Raw genomic sequence first — 27,797 nt, 5'->3', positions numbered from 1 at the left:
GGAAGGACACCCGCATAATCCGAGGTTCCCCGCCGGGTTCCACCTCCGCCACAGCCTCATCAAGGCTCCGCACGGCACGGTCCCCACTCTTTCCCCATCTTTTTATTTTGTGAACTCATAGCTGAGCCCCAGGCAGGCCACGACATCCAAACGGCGGCTGGCCTAGCGCTTTAAGTCGCCTCAGAGCCATCTTTTACACCTGAAGAATTTAGCGCCAGCCGCCCTACTTGATAGTTTTAAATCTGGCGGGGCAGCTCCTCTCGGGCGTGCCACACCCTGTTTACAGCTCTGGCCAATCAGCGGTGGGCCCGCCATTTTTCAAACGCTTTTCCTGCTGCCAATCAGGGTCGAGCAGTACATTCCTCTCTAGACCGGTTCCAACGGGTCTGGGAGTTAACGACCTGGGAGACCACCAAACATGCTAGGCTAAGGCTGGAGGGACGGGCCTGGCCAGAAGCCCACCAATCAGAAGCCTTCTCTGTGAGAGGGCGGAGACTCCTCGGGTTTGAATAATCCTCACGACCAATCAGATCGGAGGAGGTGTGGCCTGCGACTGGTCTCGTCAAGTTGCCGTGGCGCGGAGAACTCTGCAAAACAAGAGGCTGGGGATTGCGTTAGTGATAAGCCAGTTCTCGCCGGAGCTTGGGGAAGGAAGTCTCTCTGTGGAGGTCTGAGGGAAGAGCTCGCGCCAGGTAAGACTCGGCCGAGAGTCTCGGGGCTTGGCGGCCCGGCTCTTTCCGCGTAGACTGGGACGTGTGTCGGGCTTCCGCACGGCCGCTTCGGGGGCCTTAGAAGGCGGGCGGAATTTGAGGTGAGAGCCGGGGCCATGGAGGTCGGGCGGGAAGCCCTTGAGCCCGGTCGCGTTTCTTTCTCTCTTTTATTGTTTTTCTCTTTCTTAAAAGAAAAAGAGTTGGGTTGGACGTGAGTCTCGCGGTGGCTTGCGTAAGCCGCGCGGCTTTTCTGTCAGGAGGGCGCGCGGCCGGCGGCTTTTCGGCCTCGGGGCGAGTGGCTGAAGCGCGGGCCGCGAGAGCGGGCCAGAGCCGGGCGGGGCTGGGCCGGGCGCGCGCTCGCGCGCTCTCGCGTCGGGTTTGGGCGGGAAGCGGAGCGGAATCCCCCTCCCCGCTGCTCCCGCTCCCCTCCCCCCTCGGCGTTCCCCCTCCGCCTCACCCTGTCGGGCCCCCTTCTACTCGGCTTTCTCCTCGGCAGGTAGACGCTGCGCCGTCATCATGGGCAAGGGGGACCCCAACAAGCCGCGGGGCAAGATGTCCTCGTACGCCTTCTTCGTGCAGACCTGCCGGGAGGAGCACAAGAAGAAGCATCCCGACTCGTCGGTCAACTTCGCCGAGTTCTCGAAGAAATGTTCGGAGAGATGGAAGGTGGGGGCGGCATTCCCACTCACCTGCAGGCCGTTTCCGGGGTAGTTTTTTTTTTTTTTTTGGCGGGTCCCCTGCGGGCAGGGGGACCAGGGACGAGAGGATTTGAAAAGTTCCCAAGCCGAGGCGCCATTAATGCAAATGGGAATTTTTGCTCGTTTCTTGGTCCGGCTAAGAGCTGATTTTTTTTTTTTTTGGTTGGGAGCCTAGCCTTTAACGGCTGAGCCATCTCCAGCCACCGGCTAAGAGCTTTAAAGTTTACCGACTTCCTCGACGCATTTGTCTATCCACTTACTTGTACAGCCAAGAACTTTAAACTTCTTGCCCATTGACTTGGTTTTTCTGCCCATAGACCATGTCTGCCAAGGAAAAGTCGAAGTTTGAGGATTTGGCCAAGAGCGACAAAGCTCGTTATGACAGGGAGATGAAGAACTATGTTCCTCCCAAAGGTGATAAGAAAGGAAAGAAAAAAGATCCAAATGCTCCCAAGAGACCACCGTAAGTTGATCTGAAAACTGACCCAACCCACCCGCCCCAGTCCTATCCTTTATTTAACAACTCTTGCTTCCTTGCAGGTCTGCCTTCTTCCTGTTTTGCTCTGAACATCGCCCAAAGATCAAAAGTGAACACCCCGGCCTGTCTATTGGAGATACTGCAAAGAAACTGGGGGAGATGTGGTCTGAGCAATCTGCCAAAGATAAACAACCGTATGAGCAGAAAGCAGCTAAACTAAAGGAGAAGTATGAAAAGGTACAGTGCCTTTTAAAATATTAATGTAGAAATGGGAAATTTATGCTAACCACTGGCTGTCAGTTTTTTGAAAAGTCCTAATGAAACTTGAGCAGAGCAGGCAAGTTTACCCCGTAATCTGTGTTTGTGGCCCTGGTAAATTCCTACCTCTAAACTCACTGTAGTTGTGTAAATCTGTTTTAGAGGGTAGAGTGCCAGCTATGTTTTTAGGTAGTTGTATATAAAATATAAGGTGGGAAAGGGGCTTACATGCAAAGTAAATGAGCATTGTCAGTAAAAGTGTTAGTAACTGATTGCAGGCAGCTCCCATTAGTTACCTAATGTGCTTTCTAAAGCATAGAGGGAAGCAGATGCTCTCAAACCTGTGGTGGTTTGAATACCAGCTAGTAAGAGTTTTGGTCAGTTTTAAATTGTTTACAATTGAGTGGTTTTTCACACTTGAGTAATGGTTCCGGATGCTGATCTTACTTTGACAATATTTCAGGATATTGCTGCATACCGTGCCAAGGGCAAAAGTGAAGTAGGAAAGAAGGGTCCTGGTAGGCCAACAGGCTCAAAGAAGAAGAATGAACCAGAAGATGAGGAAGAGGAGGAGGAGGAGGAAGATGATGAAGATGAAGAGGAGGAAGATGAGGATGAAGAATAAGTATCTGTCCTAAAGTGTGGAGTATATGTGCTCAGGCAATTATTTTGCTAAGAATGTGAAATTCAAGTGCAGCTCAACATTAGCTTCAGTATAAAAACTGTACAGATTTTTGTATAGCTGATGAGATTCTTTGTAGAGAAAATACTTTTTAAAAAGGGTTTGTAGCTTTTTCAGGGGCTACAACGTACAGTTAGATTTAAAGCTTTTGATGTTGAATGTTTCTAAATATTTAATGGTTTCTTTAATTTCTTATGATAGCAAAAAAAAAACTTCATAGGAATTTGTATTACCAGTAAAAGAATTTTTTTTTTTAGGATGTTGCATTTTTGTTTTTTTTAAATTTGTAATAAAATAATGTATATTACTTGCATTGTGCTTGTATTAATTTTTCCCTGAACACAGATGCAGACATGTCTTTTTACACAGTTTAGTTTATATTAATCATTAATTTGCTTCTCTGGTTTTTGTGTTTAGACAGAAGGGGCAATTTCTTTTAATGACCACAACTAAGACATAATTAGCAACAGGTTATAAAGCATTAGGGACATGTTGGCTTGATTTCTAGAACAAATAGACTTCACTTTCAAAGTTTAATGTGATTGTAAAAATTACAAGTCTAAAGATTCAAATTTGGAGTTGGTGTAAGTTTTTAGGCTTTAGGTGATTTAGTATACTAAAATATTTTGGATAATATACTAAGTATCTAGGTGTGGGGATTTACAGTTATTTTGATTCCCTTAATGTTAGCAGTATGGATTTGTGCTGTGGACAGGTCTTTGCTCGTGTCAAAATCGGAAGTTATAAGATGAGGTTAGTTCAATGTGTTAGACAACTTGTGATTTGTGAAGATGTTGAAAGTCTGGAATGCCAGGCTGGGAGCGTTGGCAGGTACATGTGATCCTAGTGTGGAAGGCGCAGAGGCAGTGGGGTTGGCCTACCCTGGTTAGATACAACCACCACCAAAGACAGTAAACACTGTAAGGGTATAGAAGATATTAAGGATATATAAAACAGATAGTTACTTCCCTTTTCAGCTTCGCATTTTTCAAGACTACGCTAACATCAAAAATATGAGCATAACCATATATATTTATGACTTACTACACAAGTGAATTCTCAGAGCTATGACTTAAATGTCTGCATACTCTCACATTGAATAGGTTGTAATTTAACTATTTCGCTAAAATAATCCAGCACATCTCTTAAGTTTGAGGCCAACCTGTCTACAGAGTTCCAGAACTGCCAAAGGCTACACAGAAGTGCTTGCCTTCACTATCCTAGCACCCTGTTCAATTTAAGAATATTGCTGTGACTATTTTTATGTGTGGAAAAAAGTCTTAGAAGGAATAACAGCTAAAAGGTACGGATAATGTAGTATTTGCTACTTAGAATAACCTAAACCTTTATTTTTTGCTTTTGACAGTGCTGGGAATAGAACCCGGGGCCTTATGCATGCCAGGCAAGTGCTGTATCTGAGCTAACTTGAATGGCCTTGCTATCTTCTCCCAAACTTGTATTTAAGTTAGAAATTGCTCTTGGACTTAAGTAACTCAAAGCCAGGCAAAACTGCTCTAAGTAGTAGTATGGTATATGCCATACTAGCAGTTTTGTAGTACCTTTTCCATCTATGTAATGGTTCTCAAATTTCATTGTCTTTGTTATTCTGATATATCTCACATGTATCACGTTTTAAAACTTTTTCTGTGCTTAGATGTTTTGCCTTGCTTTGATGTCTCTGCTCTTTAAAAGTATTTATGGAGACATTTGTATATTAGCAAAAATGGCACTGGGTATTTTTTTCTTTGTCATTTTTCCCTTTGCCATTTTTAAATGCATAGGTCTATTTGAGTGTAGTCAAGTGTATAATTTCTTACATGGCTCTGGTAAGCCTATCAGCCAAGATCAACATCAGTTGTCCTTTGGTGTTTTTAAAAGAAAAGTGAAGGCTGGGGAGATTGCACATCAGGTAGTAACATTGGCTACCCCGGCCTGATTTTGAGCTCAGTTCCTATAATGAACTGAGAATGTATTTCTGACCTCTGTGTCACAGTCAGTTACAAGAATATCACTATAATAAGACACCTTAAATCTGGCTTCTCAGCTGTTGCTAGGTAGAGGAGAGTTGGTCTTTGAATATAGCCTGGTCTACATTAGAGAAACCCTGTCTTGGAAAAAATGAACAAAAACCTGATTTCCCATTACACCATGAAATGTTTTGCAAAACTAACTTATATTTTAGGGAATAGCAATAATAAAATGTTAGGGCATTTTATAAAGGTGAAACAATACTGATGGAAACGAGCCTGTTTTAAGTTTCTCATGAGATTCCCAGTGGGAATGCCACTTTGAGATTTATTTGTTGGTTGCTAGAAGTACAGGGCACATGATGGGAAAGGCTGGAAGTGATGAGGGGTTATGGCCTGCACAATGTATTAATCTTTATTCTGTGTGGCAGTGTCTGACTGGCAAAATGTTCTATGCATATTTCTAAACACAAACATTAAGATAAATGGGAGGGCTACTTACTCTGCCTTGTTGGGTAGAAATGATATAAAATTCACAGGTCACCCAATTTTTTAAGTAGAATCAGTTTATAGACACTGAAATCTCAAATATTTGCAATACATTCATATTCTAGGGTCAAAGAAAACTGGTTTTACTAAGAGCTACCAGTTTGGCATTTCTATGATGGTCCTTATACTACAACAAAGTTAAGACATTTTCTGGGGTCAGTGAACCTCATTGTGCTCCTAGTCTTTGATCATCTCTTGGTGAGCTTCATCCTCCATGTTACCACATCTGTAGAATAGCACAATTAAAATGTTCATTTTAAAAGTGTAAAGTCGGGGGTGGGGGTGGGGATTTAGCTCAGTGGTAGAGCGCTTGCCTAGCAAGCGCAGGGCCCTGGGTTCGGTCCCCAGCTCCAAAAAAAAAAAAAAAAAAAAAAAAAAAAAGTGGAAAGTCAGACTGGAATGATGGCTCAGCTATTAAGAGCCCTGGCTGTTCTTGAAGAGGACCTGGGTTCAATAGCCGTCGTACACATGGTGGCTCACAATTCCAACTAGAGTTCAGGAGATTAATGACCTCTCTCGGTCTCCTTAGGCACCAGGAATGCATGTAACATAGACATGCATGCAGAGAAAACACACACACTTATAAAACAGTAATTAGAAAAGAAAACTAAAGACTAACTTAGGTACCCAGTAGTACCAAAATTTCAAACCAATTCACCAAATTTTAGGAACGGAAATGGTTTTATCCAATGGAAACCTATCCAGTTTCCCTTCTTCACTAAGGCAATGTTTCTGTATGTTGGTCCTGTTGATCTGGACACTGTAAACCAGCCTGGCTTCAGATTCAAGAACTCCAACTGGTAAGCAGTAAAAGTATGTGCTACCGTGCCCAGCCTGTTGTTGTTCTGTAGCTCAGGTAACATAATAATCATTTGTCTTTTCTATCGTAAATATGCATTCTCTAACTTTGCACATGACCAAAAAAGATGAGGTGGCTTATACAAAAGCAACCTAACAACATAAAATATAAATGTAAAGGGAGTTAGGGGGCAAGACTAAAATTAAAAGGCCATAGGAGTTTCCACTTGAGAACAGCTCTATTCTTTACTGGTTCTTTCCTTAGCCTCTTGGTAAAATTTTAAAATGCATGTAGAGTACACACTTAATCCTGGCCTTTGGGAGGTGGGCGTGGAAGGACTGGAAGTTCAGACTATATAACACATTTGAGGGCAATCAGAACATGACATTCTGTGCAGGACTTTAATTCAACATGGACAAATGCTTTAACTTCAAAGTATGTGCAACTTGCTGTATATTTTAGTTACTTTTGGTATTTATAAAAAGTGATGAATAAAGTGCCTTAGGATATGGCCTTTTTGCCTTAATACTGTGTCATTAAAACTAGTCTAGTTCATGTTCTTCATTGTATACCATAACAGTATATGATTGTCAGATGGATGGAGTGGTGCGTGCTTTTAATCCCAGCACTTGGGAAGCAGAGGCAGGTGGATTTCTGTCAGATTGAGGCCAACCTTGTCTACATAGTGATTCCAGGATAGCCAGAGCTATCGAGTGAGACTTGTTTAAAAAAAAACAAAACCAATATATGATTGTCATATTTTATCTACGAATAGGCATTTAGCTTTTTTCTCCCTTTCTGCTGCAATGGCAGATTCCCACTGTTTTGTTCAGCTCAGCAATATTAGTATGCTTATTAGTATGCTTGTATTGCCTTCTTTGTCTCCCAGGTAGACAGACATGGTACATGGGGTTCACCTTCTGCGCCTCTCTCTCTCTCCCTCCCTCTCCCTCTCCCTCTCCCTCTCCTCCTCCTTGCCTCCCTCCATCCCCCCTCCTCTCTCCCTCCATCCCCCCTCCTCTCTCAAGATTTATGTGCATTGGTGTTTTGCCTGCATGTATAACTCTATGAGGGACCCAGACCCCCTAGAACTGCAGTTACGTAGACGGCTGTGAGCTGACATGTAGGTACTGGTGCTGGGAACTGAACCTAGGTCCTCTGGAAGAACAGCAAGTACCCTTAACTGCTGAGCCATCTCAGGTTGCTTTGCCTGCTGTGTAGTCCTGAGAAGAGTTGCCCATGTATTTTGTCGTTTTAAGGTTGTTTAGGGATAGCAGGTTAAATCCAATACCAGGGACTGTCAAGTTTTCCATTAAAAGTCTTATTAATCCTTAATAAAGCTAGATTTACCATTCTCAAAAGCCCAAGTGTGGCTTCATTGGAATTACCACTGAGAGTCACATCTCACAGGTTGTACAGTGAATGATGGGGCAGATAAAAAAATTTCCTCTGTGGTGGTCACTTCACATGCAGCTTCTTTAACTTCCCAACTTCATTTCATTGTAAAGTATGGGCCATAATATCTGAAAGCTAAAATATATACATCCATTCATTGCCTTTCAGGGGGTTCTGCACTGGAGGAGTCTTGTATTTAAAAAAAAAAAAAAACAAAATCAGAAAGTAACATTTATGTTTATGACTTTGATTATGTGTTGAGAACTTTATGTAAATACTTCAGGTACACCATTAGCCTATAAATAAAACGCATACTATAAGTGAGGAAGCTGTGCTAGAGAACTTAAACTCCTCACATTGGACTCTACTGTAACACCACCCTTTAGTTGAACAGACTGTAACATCGGCCACCATAAAAATTAAGAAGCGCCTGCTGCAGCTCCGCTCCAAGGTAGGCTGAGTTATTTAAAAACTACCAGAATCTACTAAGCTCAATTATAGGCGATTCATAATCTTAAAAGAGAACTATTGCAAAACAATTCTTTATCTTATTTAGAAATAGTCCTTTCTTTAATCTCTAGTTGCAAGAACAATTTAAACTTGTCTTTTTTATTATTCTTATTCTTATTTTTTATTTTTTTATTATTGCATGTGCCCTAGGCATGAAACATCTTTGGCCACCAAGCCAGGCATCAAGCTAGGATGAACCAAGGCCGGCCATCTGCTCTGCCCCTGACTGATGTAAGAACAACACCACCAACCAGGTGCCCACTGCCCATTGCCAGGGAGTGCTGTCTTTTTTATAAATTGCTTTTTTTATTCACTTTATACTCTGCCTCCTCCTAGTCACCCCTTTCCATTATCTTACCCCCATCCCTCCTCCCCTTCTTCTCTGAGTGGGTGGGGGGTCCCCTGGGTATTCTCCCATTCTGGCATATCAAGTCTCTCTGAGGCTGGGCACATTCTCTCTCACTGAGGCCAGACAAGGCAGCCCAGCTAGAAGAATACGTCCCATGGACAGGCAACAGCTTTTGGGCTAGTTGTTTGGGACCCACATGAAGACCAAGCTGCACATCTGCTACATATGTGCACAGAGACCTAGGTCCAGCCTGTGTATACTCTTTGGTTGGTGATTCTGTCTCTGAAAGCCTCATTGTTTCAGGTTAGTTGACTCTTGGTCTTCCTGTGGAGTTCCTATCCCCTCAGAGGCCTCAATTCTTCAAGAAGAGTCCCCAAGATCCATCCACTGGTTGGTTGTGGGTGTCGGCATCTTTCTGAGTCAGCTGCTGGGTGGAGTCTCTCAGAGACAGAATATCATAAATAGTGGCAGGAATTGGTGCTTGCACATGAGATGGGTCTCTAGTTGGGACGGTTATTGGTTGGCCATCCCTCCAGTCTCTGCTCCATCCCCAGTCCATGCATTTCTTGTAGACAGGATAAGTTTGGGTGGAAAGTTTTGAGGATGGGTTGGTGTTCCTACTGCTTCACTGGGGTTTCTGCCTGGCTCCAGGAGGTGGCCTCTTCAAATTCCATATCTCCAATATAGTGAGTCACAGCTAAGGTCACCCCCATTGATTTTTGGGCATCTCTCTTATCCCAGATTTCAGTCTCTTCTTGGAGATGCTCCCTACCTCCCCACACCCTTCAGTTGGAGATCGCCATTCATTCTCATGACCATCTGGCCACCCCTCTTGTTCCTCACCACATCTGATCCTGGACCCACTCCCATTCCTTTCCCCATTTCCCTCTCCCACCCAGTCCTTCCGTCTTCCTCCTATGACTATTTTATTCCCCCTTCTAAGTGAGATTCAAGCATCCTCGCTTAGGCCTTCCTTCTTGTTTAGCTTCTTTGGGTCTGTGGATTGTAGCATGGGTATCCTATATTTTGTGGCTAATATCTACTTATAAGTGAGTGAATACCATGCATATACTTTTGGGTCTGGGTTACCTCACACAGGATGATATTCTCAAGTTCCATTCATTTGCCTGCAAATTCATGATGTCCTTGTTTTTAATAGCTGAGTGTTCTATTGCTTGATGGACCACATTTTCTTTATCCATTCTTCAGTTGAGGGATATCTACTTGTTTCTAGTTTCTATTAGGCATAAAGCTGCTATGAACATAGTTGAGCAAATGTCTTTGTGGGGTGGTGCAGTATATTTTGAGTATATGTCCAGGAGTGGTATAGCTGGGTTTTGAGTAGAACTATTTTGTTTTCTGAGAAACTGCCAAATTGATTTCCAAAGTAATTTTGTTTGGTCCTTTAATCAGATTCTTTCACTGCTCAATATTTTAAAAGATGCATCATGTGGAATAATTTTCATGTATCAAACTTTTTTTTTTTTGGAGAGAGAACATTTAAGCCTTGGGTGGTTCAGAACCCTCTATGTAGACCAGGACACAAACATCCACCTGCCTCAGCTTCTCAAGTGCTGGGATTAAAGGCATGTGTCACCATGCCCCAATTTTATGAGGACTCCACCCAGTCATATTCTGTTTAGAAGTGAAAAATATTCTCTGAGATGGTCTTTTAAGTAGGCCCTTACTTTGAATGTCTGTATCCCTGTTGTCACCTGAAGTGGTTTGTTTCACCAACTTCCACGGGCAATTTCTAGTTTTGTTTTGGTAGTCTCCCACTCTCTTGGCTTCAGTTTGTTGATGTGTTGTTTTGATTTAAAAATAGTTTTGCTGTCAATAGGCAGTTTTATTGGAATAGTCACGGCCAAGAAAGATACTCACTCCGAAGATCATATTTTATCATCTGATAGGTGATGTAAACGAGTAGTAGAGCTAAACAGCCTGAAAGGCTGTGAAGGAAAACCTCATCTCTGTGTTTCCACTCTACAGGTGGGCACATGCACACATAGGCACACACTCATCTGATGTAGTCTGCATCATTTCAGTGATTAATCTTAACCCTGAAGAAACCCTGTAAATACACACCCTGACTATCTTTTTTTTTTCTTGAGGGCAATCTGGATATTTATTTTTGGCTCTTGCTCTTTTTAAAAACCCGAGCAAGTGTGCAATGATATAGAGAAATAATTACAAGTACCGACAAGTTATGGATTAAAATACAGTATTTTATTTTTCCTCACCTATAAAACAAGCAACCCAGAATTAAGTTATACATAAGCTTCTCAAGTTTATCCTAGTAAAATTTTGAATATTTGTACAATTTCTACAGAAACATACAGTGTATCAAAATCTGCATAAATCAAATTTATAAAATGTGTAGAAATGCATAGTGGTATTATCAACTTACAAAGCAAGGGTATGGGGACTGTTCCCAAAGCAGCCTGAAGTATAAAATAGTCATTATGGCGGCAGCTTCTGATGTTTCCATGTGTGGCAAGGTTTCTGATTTCGATATACAGAATCGTGTTTATAGCGTATCCTAACAAATTGTACTAAAAACAATTTAATTTACCCATAAAATTACATGCACACTTCATGGGCCACCTTTCTTAGCCTATGCATAGATATGAGGTTCAAATCTATTTAACAGGGAAAATGGTGTCAATTTCTAACGTACAAGTAATTACCAGTCCTCTTAGCTTCCTTTCTATAATGGATTTATTTGCAATTGTATAAGCATATAAATGCATTTCTTCTTTAAATAACCCTAGAGATGAAAGTTTAAATAGTTGATCACAGGTCAATAGCAAAGTACAAATTGACAATTCAAGATTATAAATAAAACTGTTCAGGATGTTTAATTTTTACTGTCCAAATTGATGAATTAAAGTTGGAAGAAAAATAATCGTATGTTTTTCTCCCAAAAAATGTAGACTTTTTTTCTTCCGTTTTTCCCCCTTAAGCTTTAATTAAAAATATTTCTTTCTGGCAGTAGTTTGTCATTGATACCATGATTACATGATCAAAAATGCTTAACAGGCCCCAGCTCACCACACTGCTTTTCTTTTCTTTCCTTTCTTTTTTGGCACTCAATGTAGACATTTTAATTTGGGGGTTAGGGGTGGGGGATAATAGAAGACTTCCTAGAAACTAAAGTTTGCAACATTTGGTTCTCTCTTAAAGTAGGTATTGTTTTTTTTTTTTGTTTTTTTGTTTTTTTTCCTTTTTCTTTTTTTCCGAGCTGGGGACCGAACCCAGGGCCTTCCGCTTGCTAGGCAAGCGCTCTACCACTGAGCTAAATCCCCAACCCCAGTAGGTATTGTCTTAATAAACGTTCAAATTAAATCTTCTTTTCCATGGAGAATATAAAAAAATTTATACTTCCTAAAAACAAATTAAGGACCTTACAGAACTAGCATCTAACTTAGCAGAATGTAGCCCACATTTGTTGATGATTTGTCTTCTTAGATAATAAGATCTAAGAATAGAAAATTAGATACTAATTTTCCTAAAATAAAAAGAATGCGCATGGAATTTCCTTTGAATGAAGACAAAACGAAGTGTCAGCTCATCTCGTCCACAGCTTGTGCTGGGCTGGGCTTTCTTCCTAAGGCTTCCCTCTCACAAGGACGCGGGAATTCTTACCTCAGGCCCAACCTAGGGCATTCGTTCACAGGAGGGCTTTGTTGTGTTGTTTTCCTGACCCTCAAACCGCCCTTCACAGAATTATTTCTCATTTTCTAGAGTGACTGGTACTGGGGGGGAAGCAGATGTAAATGTAGATGGGCAAAATCCAACCCCTCTTTTCAGAAGGAAGACCCCTTTGCTAGCCTGAAGTTGGTGTGAACTGAGGGCTTTAAGAACATCAGCAGGCTAGGGAGGTAATGCCATAGAATCTGCCCCACTGAAGGGCCTTGATTGTCCCCACTGTGGTCCTTGATCCTGCCATACAACGTTCCACTTCATAGCCAAGAAATTCACATGTGAGTAACAGGCGGATTCCCCAGGTGACATTCACTGTTACCATTCATGGTTACCAGCATAGAAATTTCACTAGAAGCTCTCAAAAAATATACTGAGAAATCAAAGAGGCACTAAATGTGTTGAATTTCACCTTTCAAACAGCAGCGTGACTGAAGGAAGGCCGCCTTGGCCAACAACCCGTGGCAATGCTTCCGAAAGATGTAAAATTAAATATACAGCAGGTTGATCGTCACCAAGTCGGATGTGAAAGTCTGCTTACTCCAACCCTTGTTTGTTTTCAAGTGTGTTAAAAAAACAAGAACAACATCAACAACGAAAATACCAAACTGCCTTCTAGACCCCTGAGTGTATTCCCAAAGAAGACAACATAACGCTTTAACTCGGAGGTTCAGGACACCGAGTTAAAGGTACAAATTACTGACATCATCACGAAACAAAACAAAAACGATGTAAACATCTAGAGTTTAAGGTAAGAGCAGTTTTGTAAACAGTAACTGCAGATGATAATATTATTGTAAAAATCACAGTTTATCAACGCCCCTTCCAACTGATCAGAGAGGCCCCAGGTTTGGAGCTGTACAAAATTAACAATAATGGTTGCAGCAGGTTTCAGGCGGATTTCAGTCCTCCGTAAATGTACTTGTCCGCAGGTGGACTGTTGGCTTCTTCCGTTCCCGTCACACACTGTGGATGTTATTCATCTCCCACTTCTGAGTCATTTTACCGTTGTCACAGCTGGAGATGAACACTTGATGGAGGACCTCGGAGCGATCTAAGCACTTTCCTGAGGCGATGTGCGTAAACCTGTGCAGGTTCTGGGAAACACAGTGAGCGAAAGTAAGTTTCAAATGTGGACTCTGCCACCTCCGATAGAAAGACAGGGCATCGAGTGGACCGATGGGGTTGCCATCCCACAGTCAAAAACTCTGATCCAGAATCGGTCCTGTCTTAAAGAACTGCAGGGACAAAAATGGAGAAGGAAAGGAAAGGATTGAGGAAAAGGAGGTGCAGCGACAGGCCCAAAGTGGGATCCAGCTCAAGGGGAGAAGGCCCCGAGGCCTGACACCATCACTGATGCTATGGTGCACGTACAAACACCAACGAGCAGCTGAAAGACTCAGAGGCAGACACTTAACACCTAGCCAAGGACTGAAACTGGGGACCCCTCAGGGTGAATCAGGGAAAGGCTGGAAGAAGCTGAGAAGGAGGGCAGTCCTATAGAAGACCAGCACTCTCAACTAACATGGACCCCTGAGATCGAGATCTCTCAGACACAGCCACCAACCAGGCAGCATGCACCAGCTGCTATGAGGCCCCTGACACATACAGCAGAGGACTCAGTGAGAGAAGATGCACCGAACCCTGAAGGGACTTGAGGCCCCAGACAGTAGGGACGTTTGGTGGGGTGTGGGGGACATCCCCTTGGAGATGGGGTAGAGGGAATGAGATGAGGAGCACTCTGAGGGCAGACAGGGAAGGAGGTAATGACTAGACTGTAAAAAAAAGATTAAGGAATAATAATAATTAAAAAAGTGTGGACTTTGATGTCCCTGCCAGGAGGCGCCATTACTCGGCTTTCACAGCAGGCAATGTGAGTACGTGGGACACACACACTGGACAAGTCTTGGATGCCAGTATTCTTAGCCCTTCCTTTTTGCTTATGCCATCTGAACTCTGTCAAGCCCCATCCACACTAATTGAAGTTCAGTATCTTTCCCTCCAAACCTTTGTCTCTCATTCTTAGTCTGGCTAAAGACAATCCCGGCCCTCCAGTCCCGAGGAAGCAACATGTCTTTCTCATCTGCCCCACATCAGTTCTCTACGGCTAATATGTTCAGTGTTTCTGGCTTCTGTTTCTTCACTCCTGTCTCCCTGCTCTAAGACATTCTTCATCATCCGCTGTTTATTTCTCCAATTCAGCTCTTAGCTCGTCAGAGAAAAAGGGCCTCAGACTATCCGAGATTGGGTGTTTAGCAGAAAGGAGTTAATTCTCTGCCCTTTGGGTTGAATGGACTTCTGTACCATTGCAGCAAAAGCAATGGGTGAAATCATTCAAATCCTCACATCAATCAAGCAGCGATGGATGGATGGATGGATGGGTGCAAACTGCCAACAGCCAGCCCAACCAGCATTGCAATGACAAACCACACTTTCATGGAAGGATGCTACAAAAATGTTCTTCATCTTTTTGGGGGTGGGGAGCAAGGTTCAAGACAGCGTTTCTCTCTGTAGCCCTTGGCTATCCTAGGAGTAGCTCTAGACCAGCCTGGCCTCAAAGTCACAGAAATTCTCCTGCCTCTGCCTCCCGAACGCTGTGGTTAAAGGCTTTGGCCTGTCAGAGCTTATTAATCTTTAGTTACAACGAGACCATCGTGTGTGTCCTTTAAAACCCACCCAGGTGAGAAGGAAAGCCTAGACCAAGGGCTTGTGCATGGCAGGACTCAGTGGTGTCTTGAGAAAGACACAGGAAGGACGAATGTCTATTTTGTTCACACACTGCCAACAGACTGATCCTTCAAACGTCGATACCGTCTGTTACTACAAGGAAAGCAGCTGCAACAACAAAAACCCATGCAGCAACTGGCAGGGGCTGTCCCTGAATCTGTGGCCTCTCTGTGGATCCTGCTCGCCTGCCTAACTGGGCTGCCTTACCTGGCCCCAGTGGGAGAGGAAGCACCTAGTCCTGCGGTGTGTTCAGTGCCAGGGTGGGCAGGTACCCAGGGGGGAAGGAAAGGCAGGTGGGAGGAGCTGTGGGAGGGGGCACTGGGAGGAGAGTGTGGGCTGTGAGTGGGATGTAAAGTGAATAAACAAACAAATGCTAAATAAATAAATAAATGCCAAAACTAAAGCAGGGGTGGGGCACCCACCCAAACAAACCAAAAAATACTTCACTGTTGGTTCTAGTTTTCAAGCAAAAATCAGAATTTTGGGAAACTTACCACTACTATAAAGATTTCATACAATTTAAAGACTTTTCTAACAGGACAATTTTTATATTTCTATTTTTTTGGTATATTCTACGATGGGACATGTCAGCATTTGGGAGATCTCTATAACTTAGCGAATAGTATAACATAGTATTAATTTGGCATAATTTGAAACAGAAGGTTACACATTCTTCCAATTTAATTTCCAATCCCAGAAATCTTCTTAGTAACAATCTGCATGAGAGCTGTTTGGGACAAGTGCTGGTATCTGTTTACTGTTGTCTAGAAACAGGGCCTCGATACTGTGGCACAGGCTGCCTTCAAATGCCCAGCTTCCAACCCTAGCCTCACAAGTTTTGGGCTCTCAGGCTAGCACAACAGTACTGAGTCTCAATTATCCTTAAGGGTTAAGGGGGATGCAGAAGCCAGAAAGTCTGAGGACTCAGTTCACACGGATCTTCTCTGCAAACCCAATGTCACGATCCTTTTATCCACTGTTTCCTGGGGGAGTTCATAAAGTGCCAGCTCACATTAGGGACAACCTAAGTGCAGTCCTCAGAGTTTTCTGTGACTCTTCATGTTGGGTCTCGGCTCATCTGGTTTTTCCTCTATGAAAACTGATCAGAAGCAATGGCCACGTTCTTCTCTTCTTTCCTCCCACACAATATTTTGCTTATTTCTAACTGCATCTTTTTCCTTCTACACATTCTAACAGTATGTTCTAGACCGTTTCCACACTCTCAGATTCTGCCACTGGGCCCCAGTGGAGGGAGCCATGAATGTGTAGTGTCTTAAGTAGCTGAAACATGTAGATTCTAGTTTTTAATTTTTTTAATTTGGGGGTTGGTAATGAGGATTAAATTACTATGTGGTACCTCTGAGTTCTGTCCCCAGCCAATATCCACTCATGTGGTCTCCCTATGTAGTAACTTAATTACAGTTTCCCCTCCCTCTGCTCCTCCCAGTTCTTCCCCACCTTCCCTCCCATCCGAATCCATTCCCTTTCTGTCTCTCATTAGAAAACAGACAGGTTTCTGAGGGATCGTAATAAAGTAAAATAAAACAAGAACTAACATATCAGAACTGGACAAAATAAGTAAGTAGGAGGAAGAGACCCAAGAAGGCACAAGAGTCAGAGACCCAGGGTCTCAGTATGTAGTTCAGGCTGGCCTTGAACTCACAATCCTGCCTCAGCCTCCAGAAAACCACTCACGACTTCTTGATGGACAGTTTTGCTCTGCTAGAGCCTTTTCTACTTTAAAATTGCTCATCTCACAGGTCTCTACCATTGGTTTCTTTTCAGTTTCTTTTGTGAAAGTAAACACTATTAACCTGTCAGGATTTGGTAATATCTTTTCCAACTTGTTATTAAAATTTTTTCAGTCCCTGAGAGCTAGCTCAGCAGGTAAAGATACTTGTTTTAAAGTCTCATGACCCAAGTTCGATCCCTGAGACTCACATAAAGGTGGAAGGAGAGAACCAGCTCTGTACAAAGTTGTCCTCTGACCTTGACATTCATGTGTGCCACAGGGCGAGTGTGTCCCTCTCCTCACACATGTCACAAACATGACACAAGCAATAACAGTAAATAAAAATAAAACTCAGAAAATGACACGTTCACAACTCACAAGAGATGGTGCCAGGGAATATTACTAAGGAGGGAACAATGCCTTCAGAACAGAAGTGGGATAGCAAGTAACAGATGAGTAGAGCAGAGGAGGACTTCTGGGCCCTTCAGTTTGCAAGGCTTTGCTAATGTTTTAGTTCATAACAAAACAGCTGGTTCTATCTTAACCGACACTTTGACGATTATACATTCTGGGTTTGCAAATGAGTGGGTCTTTAAGTGCCTTCTTGGGTCTCTTCTTTTTGTTTGTTTTGTCCCATTCTGATGTGCTAATTCTTGTTTTATTTTATTTTGATTCCTTAGAAACCTGTGTGTCTTCTAATGAGAGACAGAAAAGAGGTGGAATTGGATAGGAGGGGAGGTGGGGAAGAACTGGGAGGAGCAGAGGGAGGGGAAACCGTAATCAGGATATATTATGTGAGGGGGAAAACAAATCTATGTTAGAAAATGCAGTCAAAGAAAAAATTATACATTAATCCATTAATATGGTTTAATCTTGCCAGAAAGCTTTGTGCACAGCCCTAACAGAAAAGCAGCTCCGAGAGCCGGCGGGGTCACGTGAATAAACTTGACCTTTAACACAACCAACCCCCTTACAGTTAGCAGAGAAGGATGGGCAAACAGGAAGGCCGAGCAGCCCATTCTTATTTGCCTGTCTCTATCGCCACCTGCTGGACAGCAAGAGCCAAGCACTTTCTTTTTCAGTGGTCGAATTTCAGGGTCAGCAGATCTCTGAATCCCTGACTCATTTACATTTTAAACGTCGGATTTAGATCTGAAAACAGCGGTGGTGGTGGCCTCTGGAACACTGGCATTCTCGAGTTTCTGATATTAGCACTAACTCTTCATGCCTATCACAGTGGTCTCGCTAAATGATGACACTGCTCCAGAGGGATTCATCCATGCAAGCCTGTGCACGTAGCTAATGCAGAAAGTCCAAGTCAGAGACATGGACATTTGGTCTTCAAATTTACCCATCTAAATTCTGCTGGCTGTTTGTTACTGACAACGTGACAGCATACACTATCCCGGAGCCGACCCACAGCATACCTTGAAGTACTGCCACTCCTTAAATTCATTTAGGTTACAGTGAGTAATCATGACTTTGGATCCGTCGGGTCCCTTGGTCAAACACTGGTCGTACTGCATGAGCTGATTTGCTTCGTTGATTCGGAAAAGCTATTGAACAAACAAATAAAGTAGAGATGTCTTTCTTCCCAATACGTGTTTTACAAAAAGAAACAACTCCTATAACTAACTTATTCAATAATTTTTGTGCATGTTGGAAACCATTAGTCTGCAGACAAGAAGTATACTCATTGTGAAATTAGTGAAGACCTCTATCGACACATTTATTACATTCCTAATTCTTTAAGCCTCTAATACACAGGGTGGGTAATTAACATATATTTATCATGTACCAACAAGAAAATTAAAAACTATACGTAAGCCTAATAGTTTCACAACTGAAACTAGACATATGAAAATTCCCGTGTAAGGAAGCAAGGGAGCACGTGTAAAATAATATCTGTGTAAATTACCTAGTGTGCCAGTTTTAAACCAATGTCGCTTAGTAAGCGCATTTGTTAAACTTTAGAGTTAGGCGTACTCAGTCATCATCAGTAATGTTCCCATAAGAATATACTCGTACCCCAAAAGTACAACAATGTCAAGCAACCAGAGCTTCCAGGGACTAAGCCACTACCTAAAGACTATACATGGACTGACCCTGGACTCTGTCCCCATAGGTAGCAATGAATATCCTAGTAAGAGCACCAGTGGAAGGGGAAGCCCTGGGTCCTGCTAAGACTGAACCCCCAGTGAACTAGACTATGCGGGGAGGGTGGCAATGGGGGGAGGTTTGGGAGGGGAACACCCACAAGGAAGGGGAGGGGGGAGGGTGATGTCTGTCCGGAAACCGGGAAAGGGAATAACACTTGAAATGTATATAAGAAATACTCAAGATAATAAAAAAAAAAAATAAAAAAAAAAATAAAAAAAAAATGAGGGGTTGGGGATTTAGCTCAGCGGTAGAGCGCTTGCCTAGCGAGCGCAAGGCCCTGGGTTCGGTCCCCAGCTCCGAAAAAAAAAAAAAAAAAAAAAAAAAAAAAGGAAAAAAAAAAAAAAAAAGGAAAAAAAAAAAAAAAAAAGAATATACTCGTGTCCAGACATTTCTACATTTCCCTGTTTAAGTGAGATGTTTTAGCGGTCAGCTTTACTGAATGTTTTTACCAAGTCAAAATTAATAAACTGAAAAGCAAACTAAAGGGCTGGAGAGATGTCTCAGAGGTTAAGAGCACTGATGGCTTTTCCAGAGGTTCTGAGTTCAATTCCCAGCAACCACATGGTGGCTCACAACTATCTGTAATGAGGTCTCATCCGTAATGCGTCCTCAGCCATACATGCAGGCAGAACACTGTGTACATAATGAATGAATGAATAAATAACCAAATAAACAAATCTTTAAAAACCCTACCAAACTAAACCCTGTCTGTCTGACCAATGAGTCTTGTGGCTGTCAGCGTTGACCAACCCTGAAGAAAGGAGGGGACTTACCTGGTTCCCGCCCATCCTGTGGCAGGGTCCTAGCTCCACAAAGCCTCCGTTCGTCTTTCCCATGCTATCAATGCAGTATGCAGTCTCGAGGCCTCGGATCTGAAGGACAAGAGAACTGACGCTCAGGAAACGGTATGGTTTGTAATAAAGCAGCACCCAAGTGAACGTCTCTCAAGTTCAATGTACATGTATGTCGAAGAGAAAGCTCAGGGCTGTTATGGTGCCAGGCTGTAACTGGTGTCCCCAACCTGTAAACGTGTGTCAGCATCATCACCATCTTCAGATCTAGGGTCAACACTGAAATGAGCTCATCCCACCCAAGGGAGCTAGCTAGAAAACACCACAGGAGAAGCAAAGTTACCCGAGGAAACGTCTTAGGACTGCAGTGTCCATGGACTGAAAAGCAAACAGAGGAGAGCTCTGTGAGTACACTGGGTGCAGACGCCCGCTCTGCACACCATCCTGGACACAGAACAGACTCTGCTTTCTGAGTCCTCTCACTGGCCGGCCAGCCCTTTTTGGGGAGGGACCTCAAGGTGTCTCAGTACAAGGATAATGGCACACTGGTCCTGCAGTGTGGCTTTCCACCAACTACCATGGGGTGGGTGGTTACATGGAGTCAAAGCAGTCATTCATTCATTCATTCATTCATTCATTCATTCATTCATTCATGTTTGGAATGCAATGCTGTGCTAAAACAACCACATTTCGAGGAATTCTATCTTCATCTCAATTATAGGTTACCACACTATTTGGATATAGTGCTTGATTCTGTGGATGCTTTGGAGTCCATGACGATGAGCAAGTCACGTTCTCTGGATCATCACAACATCAGGACAGACAGGTGTGTGGGTCGGAAGAGGAGCTAAATGTGCAGCTGAAGCAGCCTCCACACTCCCTGGTAAGCTCAGACTCCTCAGGGGACACCCTTTAAGTAGGGGTTTATCCCGGACGTTCAGCAGATGAATGCAAAGGGAGGAAGGGGTGGATGCCAGGATGTGGACAAATTCTTCTGAAGACATAATTAGGACAGAGATGGTAAAAGGAGGAAAACCATCCATCTGTCCATCCATCCATCCATCCATCCATCCATCTATCCATCCATCCATCCATCCATCCACCTACCCATCCATCCATCCCTACAATGCATGTACTCATTCATCCATGAAATACTAAGTGGGTGGTACCTACCATGTGGCAGATATGCTACATCTCTATGTCTGTCTGTCTGTCTGTCTGTCTGTCTGTCTGTCTGTCTGTCTGTCTATGCATGCTCCAGAACTCATAGATCACAACAACAGAAAGGCATAAAAGAAGCTAATACGGGAGCTATCATGTAAGAAACACAGGCCACAGGAGAGAAGAGCAAAGGGCATTAAGGAAGGAGCTAGGGAGTTGAGGAGGGTATTTTAGGGTAGATCTCATAGAGAACACAGAAAGAAAAACTTGAAAGACATGTAAGTGCATGCAGATGCTCAAAGAAAGGCATTTTGGGTAGAGGAACAACAGAGACAGGAAGTGTGAGGAAAGGAGGAAGAGGAAGAGGAGGAGGAGGAAGAGGAAGAGGAGGGGGAAGAAGAGGAGGAAGAGGAAGAGGAGAGGTGAAGTAGGGTGAGGCAAGCAGGAGCAGGTGAGGTGAGAAACGAAGGAGGGTCTTGAGGTCACCAGAAAGGGCTCTGCCTTCACCCAAGCAACTGGGGTGTCACCACCTCTCTTTCTTAAAGCCTCTTTCCAAAGCCTCTCTGATTGTTTCTGGTGTTTAGAACAGGTTGACTACGGTAAGAGCAAATCAATTTTGGTGAGAGGTGATGGGGACTTAGTCAAAGTATGGAGGGGCTAGACTCTGAAATTGATGCAAGTGTGAGAGAAAGAGATTCACTGAAGACTCCCAAATTTTTGGCAATGAGCACAGATGGGCTGGAGAGGGAGAAAAGGTATTCAATTTGAGATGGACTGAATTTGAAATGATATTCAAGACGTCAAGAATATGTCTGAAAGCATTTGCCTAGCCAGAGAGAGAGAGAGAGAGAGAGAGACAGAGAGAGAGAGACAGAGAGAGAGAGAGAGAGAGAGAGAGAGAGAGAGAGACAGACAGAGAGACAGACAGAGAGAGATTTGAGTTGAGGATCAAATCTAACAGTCATTTGTACAAAGATGAGTTTAAAGCCATGGATTGGCTGAGGTCAAAGGAGGATTGATTCCTTCTACCCAGAGGATTTCTGGGAGATTAAAACATAACTAAATCTGGACTGGACTCCCCCGGATTCACGTTTTCTCAGCGAGTTCTTAGCTGGTTTGCTGTACCAGGAGAGATGGAGTAAGAGTGTTGAGGAAAGAACCAGGCATTAAAACAGGAAGTCTAAAGAGCAGCTGGAGTGTCCTCCATGTTTCTCTTCTTATTCCCCAACTCTCAACACTGCAGACTCTTACGAATGGATCAGACCTCTCTTCTTTTTATCTACATTTCTTGCTATATGGTCATAGTGTCATTGCACTAGATGCTAATGGCCTCCTGATATTGCTTTCTGAAGAGGCCTCTTTTCTGGGGTTCAGCACAAGATCTTGAACCAACAGGAGCTAATGTTTGAACCTGCAGGCTAGAAGGCATCTTGCATGTGCAAACCACCAACAGACTCAAGAACACTATTCCTCAACACCTCCGTGTTCCCTGCCTACTGTGCGCCCACCTCAGCTGCCCCCTAATCAGCTACTCAAATAGAAAACGAAGGGATCCCAGCCCTCATCTGTCACAGTCCATCCATCTTCCCTACACCCTCCTTATATTCTCATGACAACATCTGTGACTTAATGTTTCTTAGTTATGTCTTGTACACTCCCTTCCTCCAAGCCACCATCATTTTCGCTAGAACTTCCCTACCCATTCTTATATCTATCCTAAATACTCGAATGAAATCTTGAGCTTTTCTGTTTTAAATCTTTCATGGGCCTCTCTGGCCATCCTTCAGATGAAAGCCGCCTCCCCTTCCCCCAGACCCACACCTGACACTCCACCAGCCCACCAAATTTCTTCTCCTCCGTTCCTCAAATGTGCAATGGGTTTTTGCGGTGTTTTGAATGAGAATGTTCCCCATAGGCACTCTGTTCCCAGTAAGTGGCACTGTTTGGAGAGGCTTAAGAGGTGTGGCCTTATTGGAGGAAGGATGTCAAAGCAGTGAGTTCTGAGAGTCTGAAGACTCTGAGCAGTTCCAGCTCCCTCTCTGCTTTGTGCTCGCAGTTTAGGATGTGAACCCCCAGCTTGCTAACCCAGCCGCCATGCTCGCTGCCATTCCTGCATTTTGCCCATTTTGGTGCACTCTTAAGCCTTTAGGACTGTAAGCCCAAATACACTCCTTCACTCACCAACTTCCTCAGTCATGTCATTTTGCCTCAGCAGCAGAAAAGTAAGGAGAGCAATGCCCTATCTTTGAAGTCACCACTTTCTGTTAATACTCTTTCTTGGCTCTCTGACTGGCTTAGGTCTTTATCATCTAGGTTTCAATGTAATGTCCTGTTCTCAGAAAAAACATCCTTACCGTCCAGCCCTTCTCAGGACAGGACCTCACACTCATTTCCTTTGTAGCCACTGCCATCTTGTCTTGTTCTTTGCTTTCCTGGATTACTCTGGATCTCTCTATCTCCACTCTGAATAGCATAAATGTTCTTTGAAGAAAGGGGGCTGCATTTTTGCCCAGATGAATGACTGGTACACACCAGGGCCTTAATCAATGTTTGTTGAATGCACAAACTGACAAAAGCACATGATCTTGAAAGCTGATTGCCTGTTCAATCACCTCTGTGAGGCAGCCACATACGGCCGCGTATGGCACAAGCATGAACACAGTTAGAATTGATGCCACAGAGACAAGTCAGAAGAAATAGGAAATGACCGTACAGATCAATGCTTCTGCCTTGTTTTTATTATCACTGCCCAATTCATTTGACAAGTGCTGTGTCAATGCCCTGTGTATCGGACGTGGGCGGGCATTGTGAGAACCCACGGAAACACGGCAGACCTGAGTGGCTTTGATGAGGAAGGATAGAGAAAAGATCTTCAGTGTTTATGGTCATTGAGATGAGAGCAGTAAGTGAAGTTGGAAAGAGAAGGAGGCAGAATAACAGACGGACACAGTGGGTTCTTGGAGAGGAGGAAATGGTGGGGGGATGATTCACTGACAGTCACAGGTGAAAGGCTGGGAAGGGTAGTGGTCAGGGCAGCTCTGATGATTTGGTATAAGGAGAGGGAATGTTGCCTGCCGGGTGGCTTCAGCCCCACATTCATGCAAGTCTTCTCTGCTTTCATGAATACCTTCCTGTTTTTCTTGCCTTCTTTCAAACACTGACTCCAAATATGCACATGTGGATATTTAAATACTGGCTGCTACTTACTTCCCCCCACTCAACATTTCTGGGTGGCAAAGGGTAGTGGGCAGTGATGTCGTAAGCGATTTCCTCCATAAACCACTTGAAACTTTTGCAGTTGTGATCTTCTCGAAATTTCTTCAGCTCAGAGATATCCCCATAAGGTAGCGCCTTGGACTCAGGACGGCTAGCATAGAAGTAGTCTTTATATTCGTCCCACCAGACTTCCACAACACGCACATAATTCTGCAAAAACAAAAACTGCCGTCATTATGGGGTGCAGAAATAACCGTAAGGGTATGAACTGCCCACCTTAGGTGTTCAGAATACAAACAAATACGGTGCAGTCTCTAGTCAGATGTGGCATTTAACTAATCAATGGGGACAAGAGGGATAAGTAACACTAATATGGTATTTTGCAGGTATAAAAACATTACATATGCAGATTCAATTAAAACGGAGTGAACATAAAAGCACCACATTCCCGAGCTGGAAGACCATGAATTCTAAGATATGCATTCTATTCTGATAACGGATGAAGACTATGAAGCCCAGACCGGGTTTTGAGAGCCTGGCTGGACAGTGGGGTTTGTTCTCCTCTCCTTCCTTTCTGGTACTGACACGTATAGGATGCTCACGTCCTCAAAGCCATCATTACAAAGAATCACTCCTCAGGAGACTCTGTCAGTCTTTTCAGACTATAACAAGCATTTTACCACAACTCCAAATTAACTGCACACCTTCCACAGGCGGCTGCCACAGAGGAAAGGCAGCTACTGACCAATCAAATAGACAGACACTGTCATCACCCACGAACATTTAACTTGCAGATTTGGACAGGTTAGTGAGTACTTCCAATATTAAAAGAGAAAAACCCTGTAGTCCAGCAACCTCAGTATAGTGTACATTCCTCAAAGATGGGGATTCAGTCCACCAGTGAGATATCTGAACTTCGGTGCAGAATTTTCAAGCATTTCTTAGAACAACCAATATTTGGAATCAACCTAAGTGTCTGCCAACTCATGAATGGATTAAAGAAAATGTGATATGCACAATGGAATGCCCAGTGTTTAAAAAAGAAGGGAAAGACTGTCATCTGTAACACACAGGATGTTATGGTACAAGAAATAAACTAGGCACAGAAAGAGAACGTGTGCTCACTCACAGGAAGGATGTACAAGAAACCAGTGGATAGAAACACAGTGGAATGGTGGGTACCAGAGGATTCGAGTGGGAAGACTGCGGAGATGTTTCGGCAAAAACCACAACATTTCTATCACAGGAGAAACAAGTGTGGGGATCTCCTGGATAGTAGTTACTACAGCTAAAAAGCAGGCACTGATAGCACGTTATGTTGTCTATAAACGAAAGTGAGAAGGAACAGGGCTAAAATGAATAATACTGAAGAGCAGTGAGGTATTGCAGCAGCGAGTCTAGCCTTGGCTTAGGGGAAGAGGCAGCACGCCTGTGCAGATTTGCCCCAGCAGGACATCAGTCTTCCTTCTCTTCCCTTCCCTCCTTTTGAAAACAATACCACCTCACCTTAAGAGTCGGAGAAGAGCCAACGTAAAGGGGTGGAGGATTTCCTTGCCAACCCTCTAGACGGTAGATGTGCCCGACACGAGAACAAGGCACAAACAACAATTTGCCACCGCACTGCCAGATCTGTCAAGGAAGAATGTGTATTGTGAAAGTGATCGGAAATGCAGAAATCAATAATGGAAAGTTTGTTCTGTAAATGTAGACTTTAAATTAGAAATGAGGTCCACATTGAATTCTAAGCTAACGGATTCTAAAATAATCAATTACGTTAGAAAGACAAGCAGCAGCGAGGAAGGCAGTGGTGAGGTATACAGTAAGTTACTATAGTGCGTTCCCTCCTCTGTTCTTCTTCACGGGAGCGTGACTGGCTTCATAACCTTACACTCCTCTCTACTTAACTCTATTCTTATTTATAGCAAGAGATTACTGAGCTTTGGGTCATGTTATCCCCTGGCTTAGTGTCTTTGTTAGCTACCCTTCTGCTTATCAAACCAAGGAGGCAGGGTGAAGACTCCTTAGCATGGCTCTAACTGCACTTGCCTGCTGTCTTTAGTGGCTTACCTGACCCCTCTCCTTGACCCCACCTAACGGCTCCTAGACTTGCCCTTCGCACTCAGACCCTTGGCCTTCCCTTATCCTAGGCACGTAGGAGGCTGCTCCTCTTCATGTATCTCTGCTTATGCAAATCAGGCATCTTCTTTCCATCTCCAATTCTCCCTCGACCGCCATGGCATTTTCTCCAACCCACCAAACTGAATGTCTCGGCCTATTTTTCAAATCAATTCACTACATTATAAACTTACTAATATTTCTGATCTTTAAGTTTTTTTTTTGACAATTATAAGTTCTTTGACAGAAAGGATTAGCTGTCCCTAGCCTAACCTTCACAACACTAAAACACAGGATTTTTAAGACAAGAAGGAATGGATAACTGAAACCTGTCATCGCTTCCCCTCCCTGCATCTCTGAAAATAGGGCAGGACTATGGTAGAGTTGGACCAAGCAGGATGGCACCTCCACTGCCGTGGGAGGGGGACGGTCACTGTGTGATGTCTACCACCATGTCCTACAGCAGTCGAGGCTACCTATGTCAGTAGACGGTCAACACACGGCCCCTCCAAAGCTGCTATTACCCAAGGCTCCAGTAATGAACAGCTAGGGAACAGGAGAGGGAAATGGCTTCCATTTCTGAAGCCATAATTCTGGGTTGAGCTCTGCAGACAATTAATCATTTTACTTTATTTACCCCAAGAGCTATGCTTTATTGAAGCATTCCTAATAATTTAGAGAAACTCATTATGTATTTTTTCTAGAAACACACACCCCTCCCCCCACCAACTAGCTGACCTTGGTGTCTCACACCTTTAATCTCAGCACTTGGGAGGCAGAGGCAGGCAGATCTCTAAGTTCCACATCAGCCTGGTCTACAAAGAGGGTTCTATGACAGTCAGGACTACATACAGAAACCTTATCTTTAAAACCAACCACCAACCACCCAACCAACCAGCCAAATTAGCTTTATTTGAAAGTGATAAAAGGTGGATACCTAGGAGTAAACAAGAGTCAGGGGGTGGTGGCACATGCCTTTAGTCCCAACATGTAGGAGGCAAAAGTAGATGGATCTCGGTGAGTTCAAGGACAGCCTGGTCTACATGGAGGTCCAGGACAGCCAGTGTGGCAGAGAGAGACACATATCTCCTCCCCCAAACAAACAACCCTCCAAACTACTTAAAACCGAGCATTTGTTTGAATGAAATGTTACCTTGTAGGAGATTTCAAAGTTTTCACCACCCCAAATCTGGAGACCAGGATCATAGAGACCCAGTTCGAAGAAGAAGTCCCTCTCAATGGCAAATAATCCACCAGCCATAGCGGGAGACCTAAGGGAAGGACGCTGCATGTGATAATGGTTAAAAACAAAGCCCCAGCATTCCTTCACCAACAGACAGACAGCCTTTGGGAGCACAGCGTAAGAATGCACAGAAGAGGCAAGACTGATGGCCAAACATTAAGGAACTGTAAATCCTTCACAAAACAATGTGCTCACGAGCCCTGTATGAATTTGCCAAAACTTCTGAAGCAAGTCTTTAGACGACTTCGATGTTTCACCACTAGAGGGCACCTTGGTTCTTTTTGTTGATTTAAACAATTTGTTGTTAAGAGAAAAATTTCTCTTACTCTCCCAAAACACAGAGCCTTGCGGACATTGTCTGCTGACTTCTCCCTCCATGATTTGTGAGTCCTTCTGGGATGAATGAAATGATACACCGTGGAAAGAGTCTGTCATTTTTTAGTTTTATAGCTCAAGGCTTTGCCAGATAACGGTGTAAATCACTGTAGAACAGCCTGGTTCATTCAGAGTTTGCAAATGGAGCCAGGAATGACCTAAGGATTAGGACATGGGGCA

General features: G+C 43.6%; 2 protein-coding genes and 1 non-coding gene across 6 annotated transcripts in view; 1 reads left to right on the top strand and 2 right to left on the bottom strand.

The window, feature by feature from the left end:
* The first annotated feature begins 560 nt into the window (after positions 1-560).
* Positions 561-3,137, top strand: Hmgb2 (high mobility group box 2). 2 transcript variants are annotated; one of them, NM_017187.2, is made up of 5 exons: positions 561-692; positions 1,207-1,376; positions 1,726-1,871; positions 1,949-2,123; positions 2,608-3,137. In NM_017187.2, the coding sequence occupies exons 2-5, from the start codon at positions 1,227-1,229 to the stop codon at positions 2,767-2,769; spliced, it is 633 nt and encodes a 210-aa protein (NP_058883.1). In that variant the 5' UTR covers positions 561-692; positions 1,207-1,226; the 3' UTR covers positions 2,770-3,137. The 2 variants fall into 2 exon arrangements, with proteins under 2 accessions (NP_058883.1, XP_017455541.1); XM_017600052.3 differs by having other exon boundaries at positions 672-811; positions 2,608-3,133.
* Positions 3,138-8,183: 5,046 nt separating this feature from the next.
* LOC120097593 (small nucleolar RNA SNORA48) lies at positions 8,184-8,326 on the bottom strand. The gene has a single exon (XR_005495163.1). It is a non-coding gene; the product is annotated as a small nucleolar RNA SNORA48 (small nucleolar RNA).
* Positions 8,327-10,599: 2,273 nt separating this feature from the next.
* Galnt7 (polypeptide N-acetylgalactosaminyltransferase 7) overlaps positions 10,600-27,797 on the bottom strand; it is a 124,544-nt gene continuing 107,346 nt past the window's right edge. For 2 of the 3 annotated variants that reach the window (XM_006253083.4, XM_039094437.2), the window contains 6 exons: positions 27,153-27,270; positions 25,391-25,513; positions 23,876-24,094; positions 19,490-19,588; positions 17,984-18,112; positions 10,600-13,194 (listed from right to left, as the gene is read on the bottom strand). In XM_006253083.4, the coding sequence (XP_006253145.1) occupies positions 13,057-13,194; positions 17,984-18,112; positions 19,490-19,588; positions 23,876-24,094; positions 25,391-25,513; positions 27,153-27,270 (826 nt within the window). In that variant the 3' untranslated portion in view covers positions 10,600-13,056. The remainder of the gene's footprint in view (positions 13,195-17,983; positions 18,113-19,489; positions 19,589-23,875; positions 24,095-25,390; positions 25,514-27,152; positions 27,271-27,797) is intronic. The other variant, NM_022926.2, reaches the window with a different exon arrangement.

The sequence above is a fragment of the Rattus norvegicus genome, chromosome 16, assembly GCF_036323735.1.
Source record: "Rattus norvegicus strain BN/NHsdMcwi chromosome 16, GRCr8, whole genome shotgun sequence".
Classification (NCBI taxonomy): Eukaryota; Metazoa; Chordata; class Mammalia; order Rodentia; family Muridae; genus Rattus; species Rattus norvegicus.
Note: the sequence above shows the minus strand (reverse complement) of the source record. Positions and strands in the feature narration are given on the sequence as shown.

Bases quoted from the DNA above. Each gene is read 5' to 3' on its own strand.
- Hmgb2 (NM_017187.2), top strand. From the start codon at position 1,227: ATGGGCAAGGGGGACCCCAACAAGCCGCGGGGCAAGATGTCCTCGTAC. The intron at 1,377-1,725 runs GTGGGGGCGGCA...TTCTGCCCATAG, and splicing joins AATGTTCGGAGAGATGGAAG to ACCATGTCTGCCAAGGAAAA. The intron at 1,872-1,948 runs GTAAGTTGATCT...GCTTCCTTGCAG, and splicing joins AATGCTCCCAAGAGACCACC to GTCTGCCTTCTTCCTGTTTT.